Source organism: Hydractinia symbiolongicarpus, chromosome 9, assembly GCF_029227915.1.
Source record: "Hydractinia symbiolongicarpus strain clone_291-10 chromosome 9, HSymV2.1, whole genome shotgun sequence".
In the NCBI taxonomy this organism is placed as follows: Eukaryota; Metazoa; Cnidaria; class Hydrozoa; order Anthoathecata; family Hydractiniidae; genus Hydractinia; species Hydractinia symbiolongicarpus.
Window position 1 is genome coordinate 14,118,160 of NC_079883.1, and position 19,216 is coordinate 14,137,375.

Genomic DNA, 19,216 nt, shown 5'->3' on the forward strand with positions numbered 1-19,216 from the left:
AAGAGTCAGCAGATGAGAAGAAGAAAAAGAAAACATCTGTCCGTGGATTTTTCTTTTTTCTTCTTCGATTTTTCTTTCTTCGTCATCGCTTAATTTCATCAAAAAAGAATTCACACTTTATATTCCAAAGTATAAAAAGCATATTTACTATTAAAAGAAAATATTAAAAAAAGGTTGATTAACTTCGTTACCATGCCTCTGTTAATTTCATCGATGAACTTCAACGCAGTTGAATCAATGGGATTTTACCTATCATAAGTCACAAAGTGTTCTATGATTTATCCCTTTTCTTTGTTCTGCGTCGTTTTTTTACTGTATTGTATCAAATCAGAGAACCCGATACAATCTAAAAAGGCATGGTTGATTCGAAAACAGGTTTCTTTCTTACGAGAAATTGAGTTTCGCTCTATCTGACATACGGTCTTTTAGAATAACACGCAGGCTTTAGGAAGTGCGTCTGGAACTTTCATAACTGTTTCACTCAATTTAACTATTTAACAAGATCGCCTTTTTATAAAACAACAATAAAACACGCGTAATTTGAGTTCGCCGAGGAGATCAAAATGCTGTGACCCTTGTTCACATGGCTTTATGATGATCTTCGTAAAAAATCTTTGCCACCTCATTACGGCAAGACCCTGGGAAGGAGGGTGGAAAAGTCGTATGTTCATACCATCAAGCGTTATTAAAGTACCAACAGTCGTAAATGCTTCATCAGAAGACTCGCGATTGGCTGCTTCGATCACAGTAAAAAAAATTATAAAGCTAATCAACGAAGTAAATTATTCTTTAAAAAAACGGTTGCAGCAAACGAAAAGTCCAACACGATTTTCGCAATTAAAAGTAAAAAATTTAAACGAAATACGCAGGAATGTTCAGGACATGTACTTTTTCCCGACAAAAGCAGACAAGGAGCCGACACCTTTGGTAACACAGGGACTACACGTGTTACACTGGGTGTCTATCAACCGTAGAAGTAGCTGACTTAAGAAGGATATATTTGTAGACAGACCTCATGACAGAAACCAAAGTTGCACTTCCAATTTTTAGTTGAAATCAAACATTAAGCAACTTTCTTAACAAACTTCTGGCCTCACATTCATTCCCTCAACATTTTTCCACCACTTAGCAATCTTCCCTTCTCATAGACTCTCGTAAAATTGCCGTCAGGAACACAATATAGAAGTAGACTTCTAGAAAACAGCACAGCCCCCGAAATGGCGTTGGTTACAAAAAACAAAAAAAAAGATGCAATAAAATAGTAAACTTTTGAGAGTTCAATCAAGCTTAAATCTTTACTTATCCGAATATCTACGTATTTTTGCCTAGACTTCTTTTCGCGAAGTCCAAAAAATTAAATTGCATTTTGGGAAGATTAATATTTGCGAGTTGACAACGTCGTACCCTGGACACCTTGTAACTTTCTAACATACGAAACTCGCTGTACCGGTGTCCGATATGAAAATGAGACGTGCGCTGGAAAGAGCTTGGCGGGTGGACCGTTTTCAATTTTCTATGCAAAGAATAATTTGGGCAATATCTCTAAAATTATAATTCAGGTACATAGTGTCGAGATAAGGTAGCTTTAAACCTACTTATATCAGCGTCTGACAATTACTTTCATTGAACACAATAGCGTAATAAATTATCGACGTTCTTGAATTCAATTTCGAACCAAAGGACCCCCTTCACAAAAAAGTGACAATAACAACAATCTTAAAAAAGTTAATCAACCTAAGATGAAGAATTCTTTAATTCTGCTTGAGCTTAGGAAAGCACAACGGGGTACTCGTAAAGTTTTGCGACCTATTTTAATGCCTGCACCAATCAGTATCAAGGTCGTCGACATAATAATAAAAATGGAAGGGTCAGATTTTAGTGAGACAGGGGGACTCATCATGTGTGGGTCCGAAGCGCCATGGAGGGGAGGGGCGCTTTTCAAAATTCCACCTTCAAAAACGGCAAAAAAACCCAAATTTTTCGCCTCGTTTAAGTTTTAACGAGCCGAAAGTGCTCATTGTGTCAAGCATTAAGAGTTCTTGTTACTTTAGTTTTTGAAGAAAAAAAGTAGAAAAAAATATCGAGAACAAAAAAGGAAAATTATGTTTTTGATGCTAGCATATACATAACATACACCATATGGGTTATACACCATATTACTAACAAACACAAATCGTTTAGTTTTTTTATTTCAGGTAAAAAAAATGGTGATCTTGGAGCAGGGGGTCAGCAATATTCCTTTCCAGACAACCTGAGATGACGTTTTAGCTACAACTTATCCTACTTCGGTTAAACTTTCAATAGCACAGTGCTGCATCTTCTACAGAGCGCATATGCTTTGTCAAGTAACTGAGAAATAAAAAGCTCGTGCAGTCGTTCCTTATAAGTCTATGTTTCGCAGATTTTTAACATATTTGATGACAATCCAGAGATAGATGTGCAACATCCAACGTCCCACACAGTGTATCATCTCCCCAATTTCCCTCACATTGCTTTCGTTAACCCAGGGCTATGGTAACATTCATTCGCCTATATTGAATCGCCGCCAAGGGGAATTGAACCTTGGTCACCCACAAAAAGTGCAAGAGTTATGGAAAACAGTCACAAGTCAAAATAAAAAAAAATTTCACCTTTTCAGTTTGTTACTCCACTCCACATAATCCAAATTTGTGCATCTTCCTTCTCAGCACTATTAAATGTCATATCCAAGGTATCTAATTTGACCACCCTTGGAAAACTTTTTAATAGAACTTTGGTAGCATCCGTCACTTCCACCTGGCACATACACAACACATTTTCTTATTACCTGTGTTTTCATATTGCGTGCATTAGACACGTTCAGTGTAAAAAGGACTGGAGCTGGCATCCAAACCCCGAGCTTTGCTCGCCTAATAAAATTAAACCAACATATTTTGAAGTATTTTTTATTTATCGTGATAATTCAATAATATAACAAAAACCTATAAATAATAAAAATATGAAATTTCTTAACAAATTCCACACAATTTTTTTTAAAAAATAGTTGAATAAACGAGTCCTGTATAAACAAATATGACTGATTTTACAAATATTCTTTATTAGAATAAAGAAAGTAACAATATACATCAACGTGTAACTATAGCCTTATGAAGGCATAAAATTTCCAAGAGTTGTGCCAAAACACACTGACAGCAAAACTGACGATGACGTCATAACTTTACATTTTTATAATGAATTTCAACTAAATAATTTATACTTCTGTGCTAAAATTTCCTACTTTTTGTCACTAAAGATTTTTGTGACTAGAACTCAGTTCTAAAGGGCGTGGTGGTTTTTAATAATCAAGAAAACATCGAGTTAAAAAAGTTGCTCGAATTTTAGGCCTTCTCACAGGATCAATAAGTTTTTGCTATATCAAGGCCAAAATTATACTTGATTTCTCCAACTTATATTAAAAAAAAGGTGAAAGTATTTTTTCGAATTTTCAATATTTCTCCCAAAAATTTGAATTATACTTGGAAAGGGACGATATTAAAAGTCCATCTAACAGAACGGTTAAAATTTAAAACACCTATTTTCAAACTCTTTCTTCAAGTATAAACATATAGAAATAGGTTTAAAAAAACAAGACTTATACGGTAGGGTGTACACTCTGTTAAAAGTTTCAAAATTCCTACCTAACTTGTCTCGTTTTTTTTTACCTCGATTTTAAATCAAAACGACAAAATTCTGCAAACTAATATAAACAAGTTCAACAGATAAAAACATAGCAACTGCATGTATCGTGGTTCTTAGGTTGGAACGCGCGGGATAAATACGACAGGGAAAGCGACGAACGTCATCAAAACGACGGCAGTCACCAAAGCGACCACCGTCAACAAGCGACGATATTACGACAGTACCGGGTTTATTATTGCAAAAAAAAATTCCTTTACGTTAGGTTAAATCGCGACCTTTAAAACCATTATAAAATGATTTTTGACCACAGCGAAAGCTATCTATAGTGAGAACGAAATTGACTTTGAAAACAATGATACTTAATTTTTTCAGCAGGTGTAAGCAAGGCTAAAGTTAACTAGAGAACTTGACTGAACAAGCAAGGCCTAACCACTAGTGCATGACAAAAGAAGCCATAAGCAGTAAATGATCAGAGGATATATACTTGTTCGGTAAACTACCCAAATTTTTTACTTCGTGTTCGCCTAATAAGTCAAGTACACCAGACAACCACAGCTGTTCCCGTTCATAGAGCCCACTTGGTTTAGAATAAAATATATAGTCAACAGTCACCGCAGCTCGATCGTGACAAGTAGTGACTTCAGGCGTGCCGTCCACACTGTAATGTTGGTAACAACTTTGTAAGGCTAAGTTATGTTTTAGATATCCCGGTAAGTCATTTTCACTGGATGTAAAACAATTTTGATACTCATTCGTCTCAACATTAAACACTTGTACTTCATTCGATGTCCCTCTAATACTTTCATTCCCTATGGACTTCCACTTGCAATAATTCGATAAACCTAAATCTTTCGGAAATATAGAAGTTCCAAAGTTGCCCGACCATGAATCTCTCGGTTTCTCCTTAAGCTGTCCTGACACAAGTGTTCTACTTAGTCCGGAATACCTAAGTTTCCCCGTTGTCACCAAGTTGTAGAGAGGACTAAACGGCGTACTGTTAAAGTCACCGCACATAATTATTGGAGGATATTCACATGAAGTAGTTGATTTATTACCTGCAAGCCTATCGATTTCCGCGAACAAATACGCGAGCTGTGCAAGCTTGATATCGCCACGCTTCTTATTGAACAATAAATGCGTGTTGCTAACGCATATCGGTGACCGGTTTTTTAGCTTCTTCGTTGACAGCGGCTGCAAAAACAACAAAATGGCGACGTTGTCTCGATCGAGCAAGGAGCAGTTGCTTCTACGGAAGTCGATGAGTTGATACGATTCTAACGCGAATCGGTCTCGTTTGAAAAACGTCGCACAACCGTCATGTTTGTCTCCAGTTCGCTTTTTGTATACCCCCGTGTAACCTGAAATGAAAAGTGAACAATCAAAGAAATCTCCCTTACACAACTGCAATCCGGACATTATTTAACTTACCTTCCTCTTTGAGACGGGGGTTAAACCAATTATAAAAATGATCTTCTTGAACCTCTTGCAAACATAATATCTAAAACATCAAATAAACGGTTAGAAAACTCGAACCACAAGGGCAGGAAAATATCACTACTCACTGATATGTTTTCTACATGCAAAAAAATCTGAAATACACAGAGGGACTTTTCTTGCTAAAATAAGTGGTCATATATATATTTTTAAAATAATTTCATACAAGCTCATTACTGGGATCATAACACAAGAAAAAGGTTTTAAAAATGTACAGAAGCCTGACAGTTCGAACTTCCTTGATACCTCAAACAGTTTTCAGATATTCCACTCTATTCACCCCAAGTGGCGCAAAGTTGCACCACATTTAAAAAAACAGCATATCTCATGAAAGACAAGATCTCAAATATATGTTGCATTGTCCTGAACTTTTTTGAGAAGAACTTTTTATATCTTCTGGTGACTTTAAAATTACAAACTGAAACTTTATTGGTACCTGGGCAGTCACAATAAGAAAGCTGTCGTTGGCGGGCGGGTGGAAATTGGAATTTTACTGGTGCAATTTAAGCGACTGTCACTGCACTACAAGTTCGTTTGTTCCTCCAATTTGGAGACTAAGAGAGGAGAAAAAGCATTTTTTACAAAATATTGCCTGATAGTGGAAATTGCGGAAACGCCCCTTTTGTAGACCGGTCTTAGCGGATACAAGCATTAAAAAAAATACGGGGTGGGCCAAATTTATATTTACGTTTACTTAACTTTTCTGCCAAAGCTATGAATCGAAACAGTTTATATATTTCGTTGTTATATTCTCGTACAACACGGTGATACCCCGATACCCCGATAACTGAACTCAGGAAAAATAACTATTAAACGCCCTTTTCCAGTAAACTTCAAAGTTCGAGTTAACAAAAAACCTTTATATTTCAAAATTCATGTTATTAAATCTCCAATACTCGATCTATTTGATAACTCGAACTACATTCTTGGTCTCATTTGGAGTTTCGAGTTATCGGCTGATTCTATTAATAGTATCAACGTTTAAAAATCCTTCAAAAAGTAAACTCACCAAGACACCCCTTGATTCGTAATATGTTGGTTCACAGAAATTTAACCTAACTAGCAAGTCCTCAGAAGCTTTAGGAGGGTGTCTCAAACACAAATTGTGTATACGATGTTTGCGTAATTTTTTGATTGTTTTTTCAGACTTTTTTTGCTGCAATATTCGCCATATTTTTAAAATAATTTTAAGCACAAACACAAAAATAAAAAGGACCCATAAATAACATTGCTAAAGATCCAAGTCCCCCCCCCCCCAGATTTAAAAAAGAGTGCAACCGTAACGAGAAGACAATATTTGTCCTGACATATTGGGGAACAATCGTAAAGTTTTTTGGAGTTTTTAAGGTGTGGATTTCTTTAAATTCTTAAAATTATTTATCTGAATGGTATATCATTTTCATGCGTTCTAATAACTTGTTGGCACAGCATAACAGAGAATATTTAAGGAAATTTTGAAGATAACGCCACAAATGAAGAACAAAATATTTCTGCACCCACGTAGCATTTCTATTTAATTTAAAAATAAAACCAAGTAGTTTTGTAAAGAAAAATATTAAGGGGATTTGAGGAGACACAGTTGTCAAAAAATTTACCTTTGGAGATTTCAGGAGCGTTGGGAAGTCTATTCAAACACGAGGCAAATTGTTTTGAAAAAAAGTTTTGAGTAGGCGAGACAACGCTGAAATACAAAGTAGCACTTACATCTGGATTCGAGCACCTGAACTCTTCCATCAAATTACACTTTCTATAATTCCAATCGTAAACCCACGGTTCGTCTCCATTTTGTCCGTAATACAAATGAGGATGCTCTTGAAGAAGATGGTCAGCCAACACGTTGTAAGATGCTACAGTGAACTCGAACGATGAATCTTTCAAAGCTTCAATGTGATTAGGCCGAGACCTTTTTAACCAGTGTCGACCAAGCCTGCTGAATGACCTGAACAGCGGTCGTGGTATGTTGGACATGTTGTTTTGTTGTTGGGCTAATTTTATTATCAAGTTCTTGCCTAGATATACAAAACGCGATTGTTGATAACAACATTTACAGGTGCATGTGGCTTTGCTAAGCATTCGGTATAAAAAAATACATTCCTAAATTACTCTATTACCTAAAGTTGATTAATTTACACTTATTTTCCTGCGGTAAAAAATGCATTTCGCGAAGATTATTTTTTCGCGAATGTATCATTTTTAGAAATTTTTCAAATAATTATTTTTGTAAATTTAGCATTCTATATTTTCCCTGTGAGCATAAGAAGCAATATGTTGATACAAAGGTGCGAAAACATGGTTGAATAACTGTAGTCAGTTCAAAGATGTGATTAACGCCAAGGTTCTTTATGCCAGAAAATTAAAGCCATTAGTGGAAAAGACTAATGGTTACAAAGTATGACATGGTTGCGCTGGCCGCTCTAATTCTAGATTTTCTCATCAATCATTCCCTTCAAGGACCAAAAATTTAATTCTTTCAAACTTCACTAGACGATTCGACAATACCATACCTACCATAAATAAAGACTCAATTAATGCATATATAAATAAAAAAACAAAATGTTAGACAATTTGAAAAAAAAAATTGAAAAAAATTCTAAGGAAGAACATTTGTAAGAAAACTATAGATTGACTTCAAATTTCCAAAAAATTAACTTTAATTTTTTTACTGTTGCAAGGGAGTCCTTTCTTCGTTCCAAATTTAAGAAACCTTATTACACAATAAGCTAACGTAATTCACATCGGTAAAACAGAAAAGCCACTGAACATCACACATGACAAAAAATCAAATAAACAGTTTACAATTTGAAATTTTACACGTATAACTGGAGGGACAGAGAAAAAAAACGTTAAAAAACATTATAAAAAAAACCTCTTTAAAAGAGTAAAAAACGTTACAAAATACTTCAACCTTTATAAACGTATAAAAATTCTACAACAGCAAAAAAAATTGATCTAAATATAAATAAATATATACCTCTAAATATATATCTAATTCGTACATGAAATGCAATCTACATACAGTGCATACACAACAACAGCAAAACAAAAAAAACAAAAACAAAATAAACAAACACGTGCAGGAAGCAATAACAATATCACTAAGAATTTATTCTGTAATTTCGTAAAAAATATTATAAACTAACAATACCTTATAAACAATTGATTTTTCACCCTCTGGACACAATTTGGGAATTTTATAACATTCACCATTAAAAAGTGCCTATCAAGCGTTGGCTGTTCAAAGTAATTAGATTGGAGAAATTAGCATGTAGAACATATTAGTAAAATACCTCCATGCTAACACTCGACGCTTTCATTTCTTCAATGATTTAAATTTTCGGTGATTTTTTAAATCATCTATTGATAAAAAAAGGCACGGTCCGTACCAGTAGGAGAAAGGGGTCTATAAAGTACTTACATGTCAATATTTTTAAATTTTTAACTAAGTGCTTGAAAATGAGGTTTTCGTACCAGCACCATGTCACCATCGTTATGAAATGTTGTTACATGATACAAGAGGGATAAATAAGATTCTCTACAAAAATGTGTACGTTCTCAAACATTCTCTGACGTGAATATATCCACATCTTGAACAAATATTTTGGGCCCTTGCCTCCTTTCCTCCCTACTTTATTTCTCTAACTGAAATTTTCTTTTAAAATTAAATTTTCCGGCCCCTTGTGAGTTTGAGAAGGAGAGTCAACTATATATATCCCTCCTAGATAACCTTACTATACTTACCTGTACATAGTTGTCAACAGCGTCACTACATTAAAATTTACCTCAGTATGAAAGACGTAAGCAACAGAAAGTGGTCTGAAGACAAATTTTGATTGGGCAATGCTTCCTGGGTGGTATTTACCGATGGTAATTCTAAAACTCCCGCCATCCACAGTCTCTCTTGGGAAGGAGTATAGAATATATAATCAACATTCACAAAGCCATCTTCGCTAAAGGACGTGACTTCTTTATCTCGGTCAACATTGTAATGGCGATAAGCACTTTTTAAGATTAAACTATGACATAATGACAAATGGTTTGCAGGCTCCACTTGTTTCGTGGGAGTCACACACACGACAGAGGAATCAGTGTTGGACTCTGTCGCTGAATCTTGACTTTTAAAATCACTTAGTTGTTCAAACTCTCCTTCTTCAATTGTAAATTCCGAGATAGGAGCCAAAATTGTGTTGTTGTTTTCATCCAAGTTAATAGGTTTGCTCTTCGTTGTGGAACTCCTACGTTTATTCTTCTTAATTTCAGTGCCAGTACCAGGTGTTTTCAAATTTTCGCTACCATGTAGAATACGGTTTGTGCCAGTGGTATTGTATGCGAGGAAACAACAATTTTTGTTAATATTTAGGTTAGGTGAAGAGCTTGCACTTCGAGGTTTGTTGTGAAATAAACACTTGAGGTTTGCTGGCAAAAAATCTAACCTACCGTTGACAAAAAAGTCATAGTTTGAATCAAATGGTTTAAAATTGAAGTCTCCACAAATAATTGTCGGAATGTAGGGAGAGTCACGTGATGCATACTCATATAGTTGTGATTGGGCCATACGATCAATTTCTGCAAACAACATTGCACTTTGTAAAATTCTTGCTTGATTTGAGAACTTATGAGAAGCGAAATAAGTGTTTGTAATACAGATTGGTGAAGTATTGGTTAAAGGTTGTTTCAGAGGTTGCAACACTATTATTAATCCAACGTTGTTTTTATTAAGCGAGGCAACGTTGACTTGATTGTAGTAGCTTATGGAGCACGTGGTGATCAATTGAAATGCATCCATTTTGTAGAATGTAGCACAGCCATCATCAAGAGTGTCGTGTCGTTTGGTGAAAATTGCATCGTAACCTGTTAAAAAAAACCTCATTACAAGCAGCCCAATTTTTTACAAAATTGACCTCAACCATCTATTTTTGAAGAGACCTACGATAATCCCATATAGCATCTACAGAGCTAGAGTTAGCAGCATGTACAGAGTTTCTTACTGAAATGAATGACACTTTCAATCTTTTATTCTCACAATGCAATATCTTGGCATTACATTGTCAATTAAAAACCTATAAACTCAAATATCTACAGCTTACAGATTTGTAAGTTCTACAACATAATTTTACTACCGTTTTTCGCTTAAAAATGAAACAGGGAAATAACATCTTGCACCAAGGACAAAACAAAGTATTCTCACTTTATAAATATTTGACATTTAAAAACTAGATACGTACCAAACAATGATAATTTAGGTTTAAACCATGTCTCAAAATGTTCTTTCTCAACTTCTTGTAGACAGAGGATCTGATAAGGAAAAACATTTTTCTGGTTAGTGGTTCATTTTAAATGCAATTTTACCACTTTTCACAGGGTGACCAACCTTTTTCAAAAAAGAAATTCCGAATGTTCCTTATGATTTTGGGTGAGATTTCTCTTTTATGTGCACAAGAACAAAAAAAAATATGCTGATAAGGAAGACAGGAAAGAACAGACCATTTAAAAAAAAAAAAAATTTGCAGAAGTTTTTTGTGCTTTTTTAGAAGTTAATTCCATCTTCTAGCATAGTATATACCTGTTTTGTCACAATTTTTTTACCCTGGCAAAGAAATTATTTGAAACATGAATCAACATGTATCTCATTAACAAAAAAACTAGAACAAAACACTACATTATTTAAAAAACTCTCCTTGTCCTGTTAAAGAAACAAAACAGAATATACTTACATCAGCACCACTAAACAACAGTTCATGCAAAAGATTTTCTCTCCGATATTCCCAATCCAATACCCACTCCTGCTTTTCTGCTGTTCTTTTTTTATATCGTGACAAGTTCGTTCTTAGTGACGAATCTGTCAGAATTGCGTATGACACTATGGTGAACTGGAAATGTAACAGTATATTATTTTTTATCTCATCAGGTTGATTTCTTTTAATCCATTTTCGTCCAAGCTGTTCAAAAGTGCTAAACTTGGGTAGTGGTACACTGGAAAAGCCATTGCTATTAGCTTTTAAGGTAAGATCGTCATTCTCCACTAAACAGGATACAACAGATGAATCATCATCATCTTGCTCAGTTAAGTCAACATTGCCAACATGTGTCTCTCCATCATCACTATCTAGTAGTTCAACTATTTCTGTGTTGCATGATTTTCTTGATCTTACAAATTTGAGACTCTCACCAACACCCTTCTGACTACTTGCACCACCTCTCCTATCACACCTAAAATATAATTCGTTTTTATTTATCGTAGAATCATACATGGATCGATGGCGTTGACTATCAAGACTTAGGGCTTCACTTTTTTCCAGGTCTAAATCTGCAGGACATTCACTATGATTAGCAATTTCAGTTCTGCTGTGTTTGTTTTGTTTTTCATTACAGGAAATCCCTAATGGGGATACCTTAGAATGCTCAAAGGTGGACGATTTCTTTAGTAATAACCTGTCTTCGTTGTGTTCTAAACCTTTACACCTTCTCTTAGGTGAATGGGATATTGATGCTTGTTTGCACCTTTTGCGACGTTGAAAAGACCAATCTGGCAAACCAGTTGGGAAAAGCTCAGATGTGGTGGCACAGCCAGCCTCTTTAATGTCCATGCTGGATTTCTCCTCTAGCAATTTACTCCCATCATCATTTCCACAAATTTGTTCTTGTTGATAGTTTCTTCTTGTAATATCTATGTGTGCTGTATTTGTGTTACAATATTTTTTGTTTGTTTTGATGTCATACCTTATTTTTCTTATCTCCATTAAAACAGAATCTGTACTTGAGTTATATTCTTCACTTTCAAATGTACTATCATTATCACTACTCAAGATAAACGATTTAAAGTTCTCCTTGTCACATTCTAATGAGGTATTTGATATTTCCCTTAAACTGCTTCCACTTTGTCTTCTTACTAAACTTTTAAACCCTACTCCTTCAGTGCTTGTATGCACACTGTTATTTGCCTCAATTTTGTCTTGATTAACAAATTCCCTTTCAAAGTTACCATGTATTTGGGATGATGTCACAGGTAAAATAAAGCTTCTTAAATCATCTTGCATAGTTTCTTTACTGTTGAAGGAAGATTTGCCTTGAATGACATTCTGGCCTCTACAATCATCTATGATAGATACATGTTCACCATTATTGCCAAATATGTCACCCCTCCCATTGAAGCCAAAATTTAACTGAAGTACTCCAGCCATTGAAGATTGATAACCTTCGGTTTGGTGCAAATCTATATGGGCCTTTCCTAAATATGATGGTACATGGCCACCTGATGAACATTCTGCCATTGAAGTTTGATTATTTTGCTTCACACAAAAGTCTTTATGGAACTTCAACTCATTGACACACGAACCATAGACCTCATCTTGTTCACTGGTATTTTCTTTATTATCTCGAGTCAGGTCAATACTTGCAAAAGAAAACACTGGGTTTCCACAACATGATTCTTCACCTGCCAAGCTTCTTTTCACTCTTTTGCTTTTAAATCTTTTATTTTGCCTCTCGTAACTTATGTTCCTCTCATCTGAAGATTTGCTGGAAGACTTGTGGTGGGATCCTGCATGTTCATGAATTCCAACTGGATGCAGCAATTTTTCATTACTGTTCTGGAATTTAGTTGGTTTTGTCAGCAATTTTTTTGGGGGGAGTACATTTTCTTGATCATCAGAGGACAAAAAGACGCTCTTGACTGCTTCAGCTTTACTTGATGGATTTGCGGTTACAAGCAGAGTATTTTTATTACTTTTTTGGATATTATTTCCAAGTGAAGAAATCAAAGCCTTGTGATCATCTGTCTCTTTCAATTTACTTAATCTGGCCATTTTTTCTTTCAACAGAGCTGCATTACGTGCAAAAGATTTCTTTAGCCTTGGGTCAACAGCAACAGAATTTTTTTCAGCAGGCAATTGAGCAAAAGGCTTTAATGGGGGTTCATGTCTGGAAGAAATTTCAATTTTTCTCTGAGGTGTGTTATTCTCATGTAAAGGAAGCTCTTTCGTGTCACAAATTACTCCTTGATTTCTATACCTACATTGCTGACTTTGAGCTAAATTACGTTCACCTGAAGAAGAAAGTTTACCATGTAGGAACTCAACATTTCTTGAATATTGTTCTAACGAAGAGTCTATCAGGACGTCATGAATAGAATCTTGAGAAGAACAGTGCCTGCCAACATGCTGTGGAAATGCCACATATTGATTTTCTGATGAATGAACTCTCCTCACTGAATTCTTTTTAAAAGATCGAGGCATCTGTAGTCATTTATAACAGTTGATGGTGTGTAGATTTTCTAAATTAAGGCAAGCAGCAAAATAATCGCATTTAATTGCCTAAGAGACGTTGCACATACACAATTAAAATATAGATAGATTATGTGCCTGAGTGCTTATTTAGTTTTAAGTTTTTATGTTTGAAAAAGGCTTTTTCGATAATTTTAACAAATCTTATTCGATCAACAGATGGCAAATCACTTTTCAAATTACTTTTACAGTTGTCATATTGCTGAGATGCACAAAGAGGATTGTAACACAGTTAGTTTATCAACATTAATACATATCACAAAAACAACAAACATTGATTTTTTTTACATTTTTTGCATTTTTATGAACCTAATGTCCCCCCAAAAGTGTCAATTTTGCTAACAAATGCTGCCATTATTGAAACCTGGTTTACATATTATAAATATGTGACATCATAATAGCATCTGTAACAATTTTTCGTATAGGCGATGGCTGAAAAACCTCTCAAAACTATTATTTCTTTATAAAATCACTTTGGAAGAAAGTGATACAACTAAAAATATTTGAACAAAATGTGAACTTGCTTAGATTATAATGAAACCTTACCCAATTTTCATCATTTTTAACCAGTAAATTATTCAGAAACTATAAATATTAAATAAAAAACCTCTCTTTTTCATCCTCTTTTTCTATAATGACAGATAATAACTTATGTTTACTTGTATATAATATATATATATATTATATTCTCTTTTTAATTTAATTTTTTTGCTCCTCTTTAAAGATATACCCAGTTGATGATTTTCTTCACAATTTTTTTGTAACTACATGTGCCTACCAAAAAAGAAAGTTTTAATGAAGTCATAATATGTCTATTGTCTTGTCATCGTTGAGTTACCATGATTCGTCTTTTTAGCTTGTGAGGCTTATTAATTTCTAGTGGTTTTAGATAGATGGCTTAAGTAAACACAATATCTATTTTCTTAAACAGCGCTTCACACTCTACACACCTGAGGTAGCAACTAAACAAACTTCTCCCTCATTCTTTTGACATGGATGGGTCATTGCTGATGTCATCAAAATACAAAAGACAGTTTGTTTAAATTGTTCTTCTGTCTAATTGGATTTTTCCACAAGCCTATAGACTAATTCTAAATGATATGCTTGGTCTGTCCATAACACCCAAAGTGGACATTTTCATATTTAAGTCACTAAAAAAGATATCTAATATGTCTAATTTATTAATGTTGTTTGATTGACATCAGTAACTTAGTGCAGCCATTTTGCATTGCACTTTAAAGTTCAAGGCCAGACAACTTTAAAATGGGTGATAATAACTGACATCAACTCCAGCATGTAGGAATCTATCTATCTAATTTTTCAAACACAGTCATCAAAAAACCTTGAATATCTCCTCAACTGTTCCTTGAAAGCACATATATAATCCAATAAATTTTCTTGATTAGCGCTTAAAGTATGCAAAATTCAAGCAATCGCTAAACAAATTTTTTTTTTTAATGTTCTTCTTCCAAGTGGATTTTTCCATGGGCGCGTCAACAAGTCTCATCTATATAATAATAAGCCAGTTCTGTCTGTCTGTCACTTTTGCAAAGTGGATAAAATTTCTTTGATAAAGTCTATAAAACATCGTTTATAAATTTGTTCTGTAAATTACCAAACTTTGACGTTAAAGCAATATTGACGTCAAAGAAAGTATATTAAGATTAGTGAAGCCATTGCATTGCACTTTTAAATTTAAGGCTAAATAACTTGGAAACGGGTGGAAATAACTGACGTCATCTCCCGCGTAGGTAACTACGGATCACTTAGGACCAATTTGGGTAAGTTTCCCAAACCTGGGTCCCCGAACCCGTTTCGGAATGGACGGGTTGATGACATCACCAAAAAACCTTCAAACCCTAATATCACGGCAACCGTTTGTCAAAAATACGCGATCCTATACATTTTCTTGATCAGCGTTTCAGGATCTATACAATGAAGGCAGCAGGTATACAAATTTCTAAAAAAAATTTTTGGGGGTTTGACTGGCCATTGCTGACGTCAGCAAAATTTTAAAACCCTTATATCTCATTAACCGCTTATCAAAAAGACATGATCATATACATTTTCTTGGTCAGCGTTTAAACCTCTGCACAGTAAAGGCAAAGAATAAACTAAATTTCGCTAAAAATTTTTGTAATTGCACTGCTGACGTCAGCAAAAAATCTAAAACAATCTATTTTTCCATTGTCCTTCTGCCTAAGTGGATTTCTCCATGGGCCTTATCGACTAGTTTTTAATAATATAGTAATAGCATAACAGGCAAAGTGGATCTGTATGTTTTTCTTAAGTTGCAGAAAAATGCATGTCTCAGTTTTTGGTCGACAAGTCAAACCTTGTAATGCCAATAAAATTAATTTAACATTGTAGCTTAATTTAAATTAATAAAGCCATGACAATGTACTTATTATTTGAGGTGGGATAACTTAAAAACAGGGTGGTGACGTCAGTTATCTTTACCACCTAAAGCAATTCCCTAAAGCAGGGACAATGGATTGATAATATTATCAAAAAACCATCAAATCGCAAAAATACTTAACAAATTAGTTCTTTCTTGATGGTAATATAGATTAGTTTGACATCAATTCTGTTATTATCGTTATTGAAGCATTTGCAATGGACTTACAAGTTTATGGCCAAATAATTTGGAAATGGGTTGACCAATTTCCTAAAGCTGGGTTATCAGAAAAAATTTAAATCCTAAATCTCTCCAACCGTTTGTCAAAAGCGCACAATCCTATACCTTTTCTTAATCACAGCTTTAAACTTTGCACAATAGAGACAACAAGCAAACAAATTTCTAAAAATAGAAATTTTGTGTTAATTTATGGGTCTTCAGTGACAACTTTAAACCCTTATACAAAAAAGATGCAGGAGATTGCTGAAAAAAGGTCTTTTTCAGCCCATTTCTTTTTCAAACTATATTATTGAGTGTAGATGAAAAACATCTGATTAACATATATATTCATATAAAGTCGTAATGATACCTTTGTGCGAAGAAACAGAATAAAAAGGACCTCACTTCACCAAGTGCCCACATCCTTTTGCCTGCCACGCAATTCTTAATGCTAAAAGGGCTTACCGCGAAAATTGTAAACATTCAAAAAAGGGTAAAAGTCTGCATTTCGTTTGTCTGTCATTTTTTTAAATTTTTTTTGCACATGAGTAAGAAGCCTGTCAAATGCAAACTTTGAAAGCCATCTATGTCTTTTCAACCATTCGTCAAAAGCACATGATCCTATACATTCTACATTGTGGAAAGTCGGACCATTTTGCAAACTAAAATTCTCGGATCTGGGTTGACATTCTTGAAATTTTCTAATCATTTTTAACAAACATGAATAACATATTTAAATTCAGCATCAAAATTTATGGGAACATGCAAATTTTCAAGTTTATGCAAGAAATACAACTGCCTCTATTAGCAGTCTTTTTGAGTAGGTGTAAGATGATTCGCACGTGTAAATCATGTAACCTGTGCGATGTAAAACAGACGTGCAAAGGATGTTACGCGTGCAATACAGCGCCTTCATTTTGCTGTAGAAAAGTGGGGGACGTTTGAATCGTGAACCCCAAACACGATGATCAAACATCTACGTATAGTGATTCTCTCATTCCTAACTTCCTTTTCTACATGACCGAAATAGTATGCATGACTATACTGCCATTTTCATAATTTTATTATTCATTTTGCAGGTACCATCACAAGCGAATAGGCAAAAATATGCTTTGTTTTCAAATTAAAAAAAAATCTTATCCACATGGCTTAAATAAAACTTCAAAATTCATTCAGAAAGTTCAGCTACATTTTAACAAAATTTATATAGAAAAAAAAATACCGCAGTTGGGTTTCGTTTTTAACATTGTTTGAATAAAAATAACACTTACTGCATATAGAAAAAAATTATTAAATTTGAACCTGCTATGTCCAAATGTTTTGTCAAATGAGGAAATTATTTACAATTAAATCCATGATAAAAATGTCTGTTCCACCTGTAAGTGCAGCTTTGCAGACTTGCTTTATCCGTGCTCTGTCGGCGTTTACCTCCGCATTAGTTAAGAACAGCATGGCTGGATTTCTTATGTAAGACCTGGTTACCAACGACGAAGGGGCCAGGCAATAGAGAGTTATGTCTGTGTAGTTCTTTTAACTAAGTCAGTGAATTAGCAACAATGGTCAGGTTGGCTATGAATAGGCTTGCTGGTGGATTAAAAGGACTATTCAATAATTCTGAGATCTGAAAGTGTCCGACTAAGATGGAAATCTATCGGACGTTTTGTCCAACGAAAGTTCGACACGAGCTACAGACATGTCCGACCAAACTGGAAATGTGGCAGACATTTTTTTTTTGCAGAGTCCTCAAAAACTATTTCGAAGGCTGTCATTGCACGCTGCAAATTGGATTTTATAGGTTGGTTTTGAAAACTCAATATTTGTTTTCCAAGTGTGTGATTAATCACACACCTGAAACAATTTAGGCTATATTAGTAGCCAAACTTTTGATGTTCTATGAAGAAATGACCACACAAATTAACCACATTGAAAATTTTTCATTGCAGTTAGATATTCTTATAAAATTTAAAAACTTTAAATTACAATAAATCCTGTTCTAATAATCTTTTGGTAAGCTAAATTTCCTATGTCATATAATTTTTGCTGATAAATCCAAATATGCCACTAATTTTTCTTGAAAGTTTCTTGTTTTCTTTTTCAAAATTTGATAATGTTAACCCGGATCCGAGAATAGAAAGAACTGCACCTTTGACCGGAAGGGAGTTCCATATTTCAGTGATGAAATGAAAATGAAGAGGGTGCCGATAAGCAGCAAACGCCCGCATATATACAGGCGAGTTTGGGCAACTTTTTGAATTAATTGATGGTTTCCTGCTGAAACTGTCCACACTTTGCTGAACTCGCCCGGAACATTCCTGAAATTCAACACCTTGTAACATAAACATGGTGGACCACAGTTGAAAGAATGCGTTTGAAGAGAAAGGAGTTAATAAAGTTTATATACAAGTTATGTATGAAATAAATCTTATCAAAAATAATAAAAAACAGTTCTTTTAAGAACTTCACTACCACTAGCTCATTTTAATTTTTATACTTTTTTAAATAATTCCTCGAATGTCATTTGTGGTGAATCTTTTTTACTTTTGGGCATTGTTGGGGCCATGCAGGTTTTTTCGGTCAAATACCTGAACTTTTTTAAAAACGCCGAACTCATCTGAAAACACCCGCACTTATTACAGCGTATGTGGCTTATCGGCACCCTCGTTGAAAATGACTAAAAATGGCTAGCTATCATAAATAAAATCAAAATTTTTACACAAATATTAGCCAGCTAGCTACAATGAAAATTATATAAATAATGAACTTTTTACATGTAGCTAGCTATAGTTATAGCTATACACAGCCTAGTGGACGAGAGATTTATCATCAATCACCAACATTATTACTTCACCTTATACTTCAAAATGCCAACTACGTTTTAAAAACATCTACTAGGCTTTTAACTCTAACACGAAAAAAATATTTAATTTTGACAATTAAAAAATTACCATCAGCATTGCGTCAGCCGACGTTTGTTTTGCTTGACAGTTGGAGCATCATGTTTTTTCATATTGCTAAAAAACATCTCGGTAGAAGGGCAATCACGCTCCACCACAAGTTTTTTTACCCGGCCCGCCGGACACACGACACAAGGCCATATACCGCTAAAAGGGAGTTTTGAGCAATTGTTGCCCTGATTTTATGACGAGACGGACTATTGCACAATTACTTA

General features: G+C 34.5%; 2 protein-coding genes across 3 annotated transcripts; both read right to left on the reverse strand.

Moving 5' to 3' along the window:
• Positions 1 to 2,330: 2,330 nt before the first annotated feature.
• On the reverse strand, positions 2,331 to 7,402 carry LOC130657276 (protein angel homolog 2-like). The gene is made up of 3 exons (XM_057460257.1): positions 6,856 to 7,402; positions 5,086 to 5,155; positions 2,331 to 5,015 (listed from the first exon to the last, which is right to left on the reverse strand). Exons 1-3 carry the CDS (start codon positions 7,222 to 7,224, stop codon positions 4,090 to 4,092), a joined length of 1,365 nt encoding a protein of 454 aa, XP_057316240.1. The 5' UTR covers positions 7,225 to 7,402; the 3' UTR covers positions 2,331 to 4,089.
• A 194-nt stretch (positions 7,403 to 7,596) lies between these two features.
• On the reverse strand, positions 7,597 to 19,070 carry LOC130657274 (uncharacterized). 2 transcript variants are annotated; one of them, XM_057460252.1, is made up of 4 exons: positions 18,993 to 19,070; positions 10,863 to 13,420; positions 10,374 to 10,443; positions 7,597 to 9,999 (listed from the first exon to the last, which is right to left on the reverse strand). In XM_057460252.1, exons 2-4 carry the CDS (start codon positions 13,380 to 13,382, stop codon positions 8,927 to 8,929), a joined length of 3,663 nt encoding a protein of 1,220 aa, XP_057316235.1. In that variant the 5' UTR covers positions 13,383 to 13,420; positions 18,993 to 19,070; the 3' UTR covers positions 7,597 to 8,926. The 2 variants fall into 2 exon arrangements, with proteins under 2 accessions (XP_057316235.1, XP_057316236.1); XM_057460253.1 differs by lacking the exon at positions 18,993 to 19,070 and adding an exon at positions 14,381 to 18,118.
• Between the last annotated feature and the right edge of the window lie 146 nt (positions 19,071 to 19,216).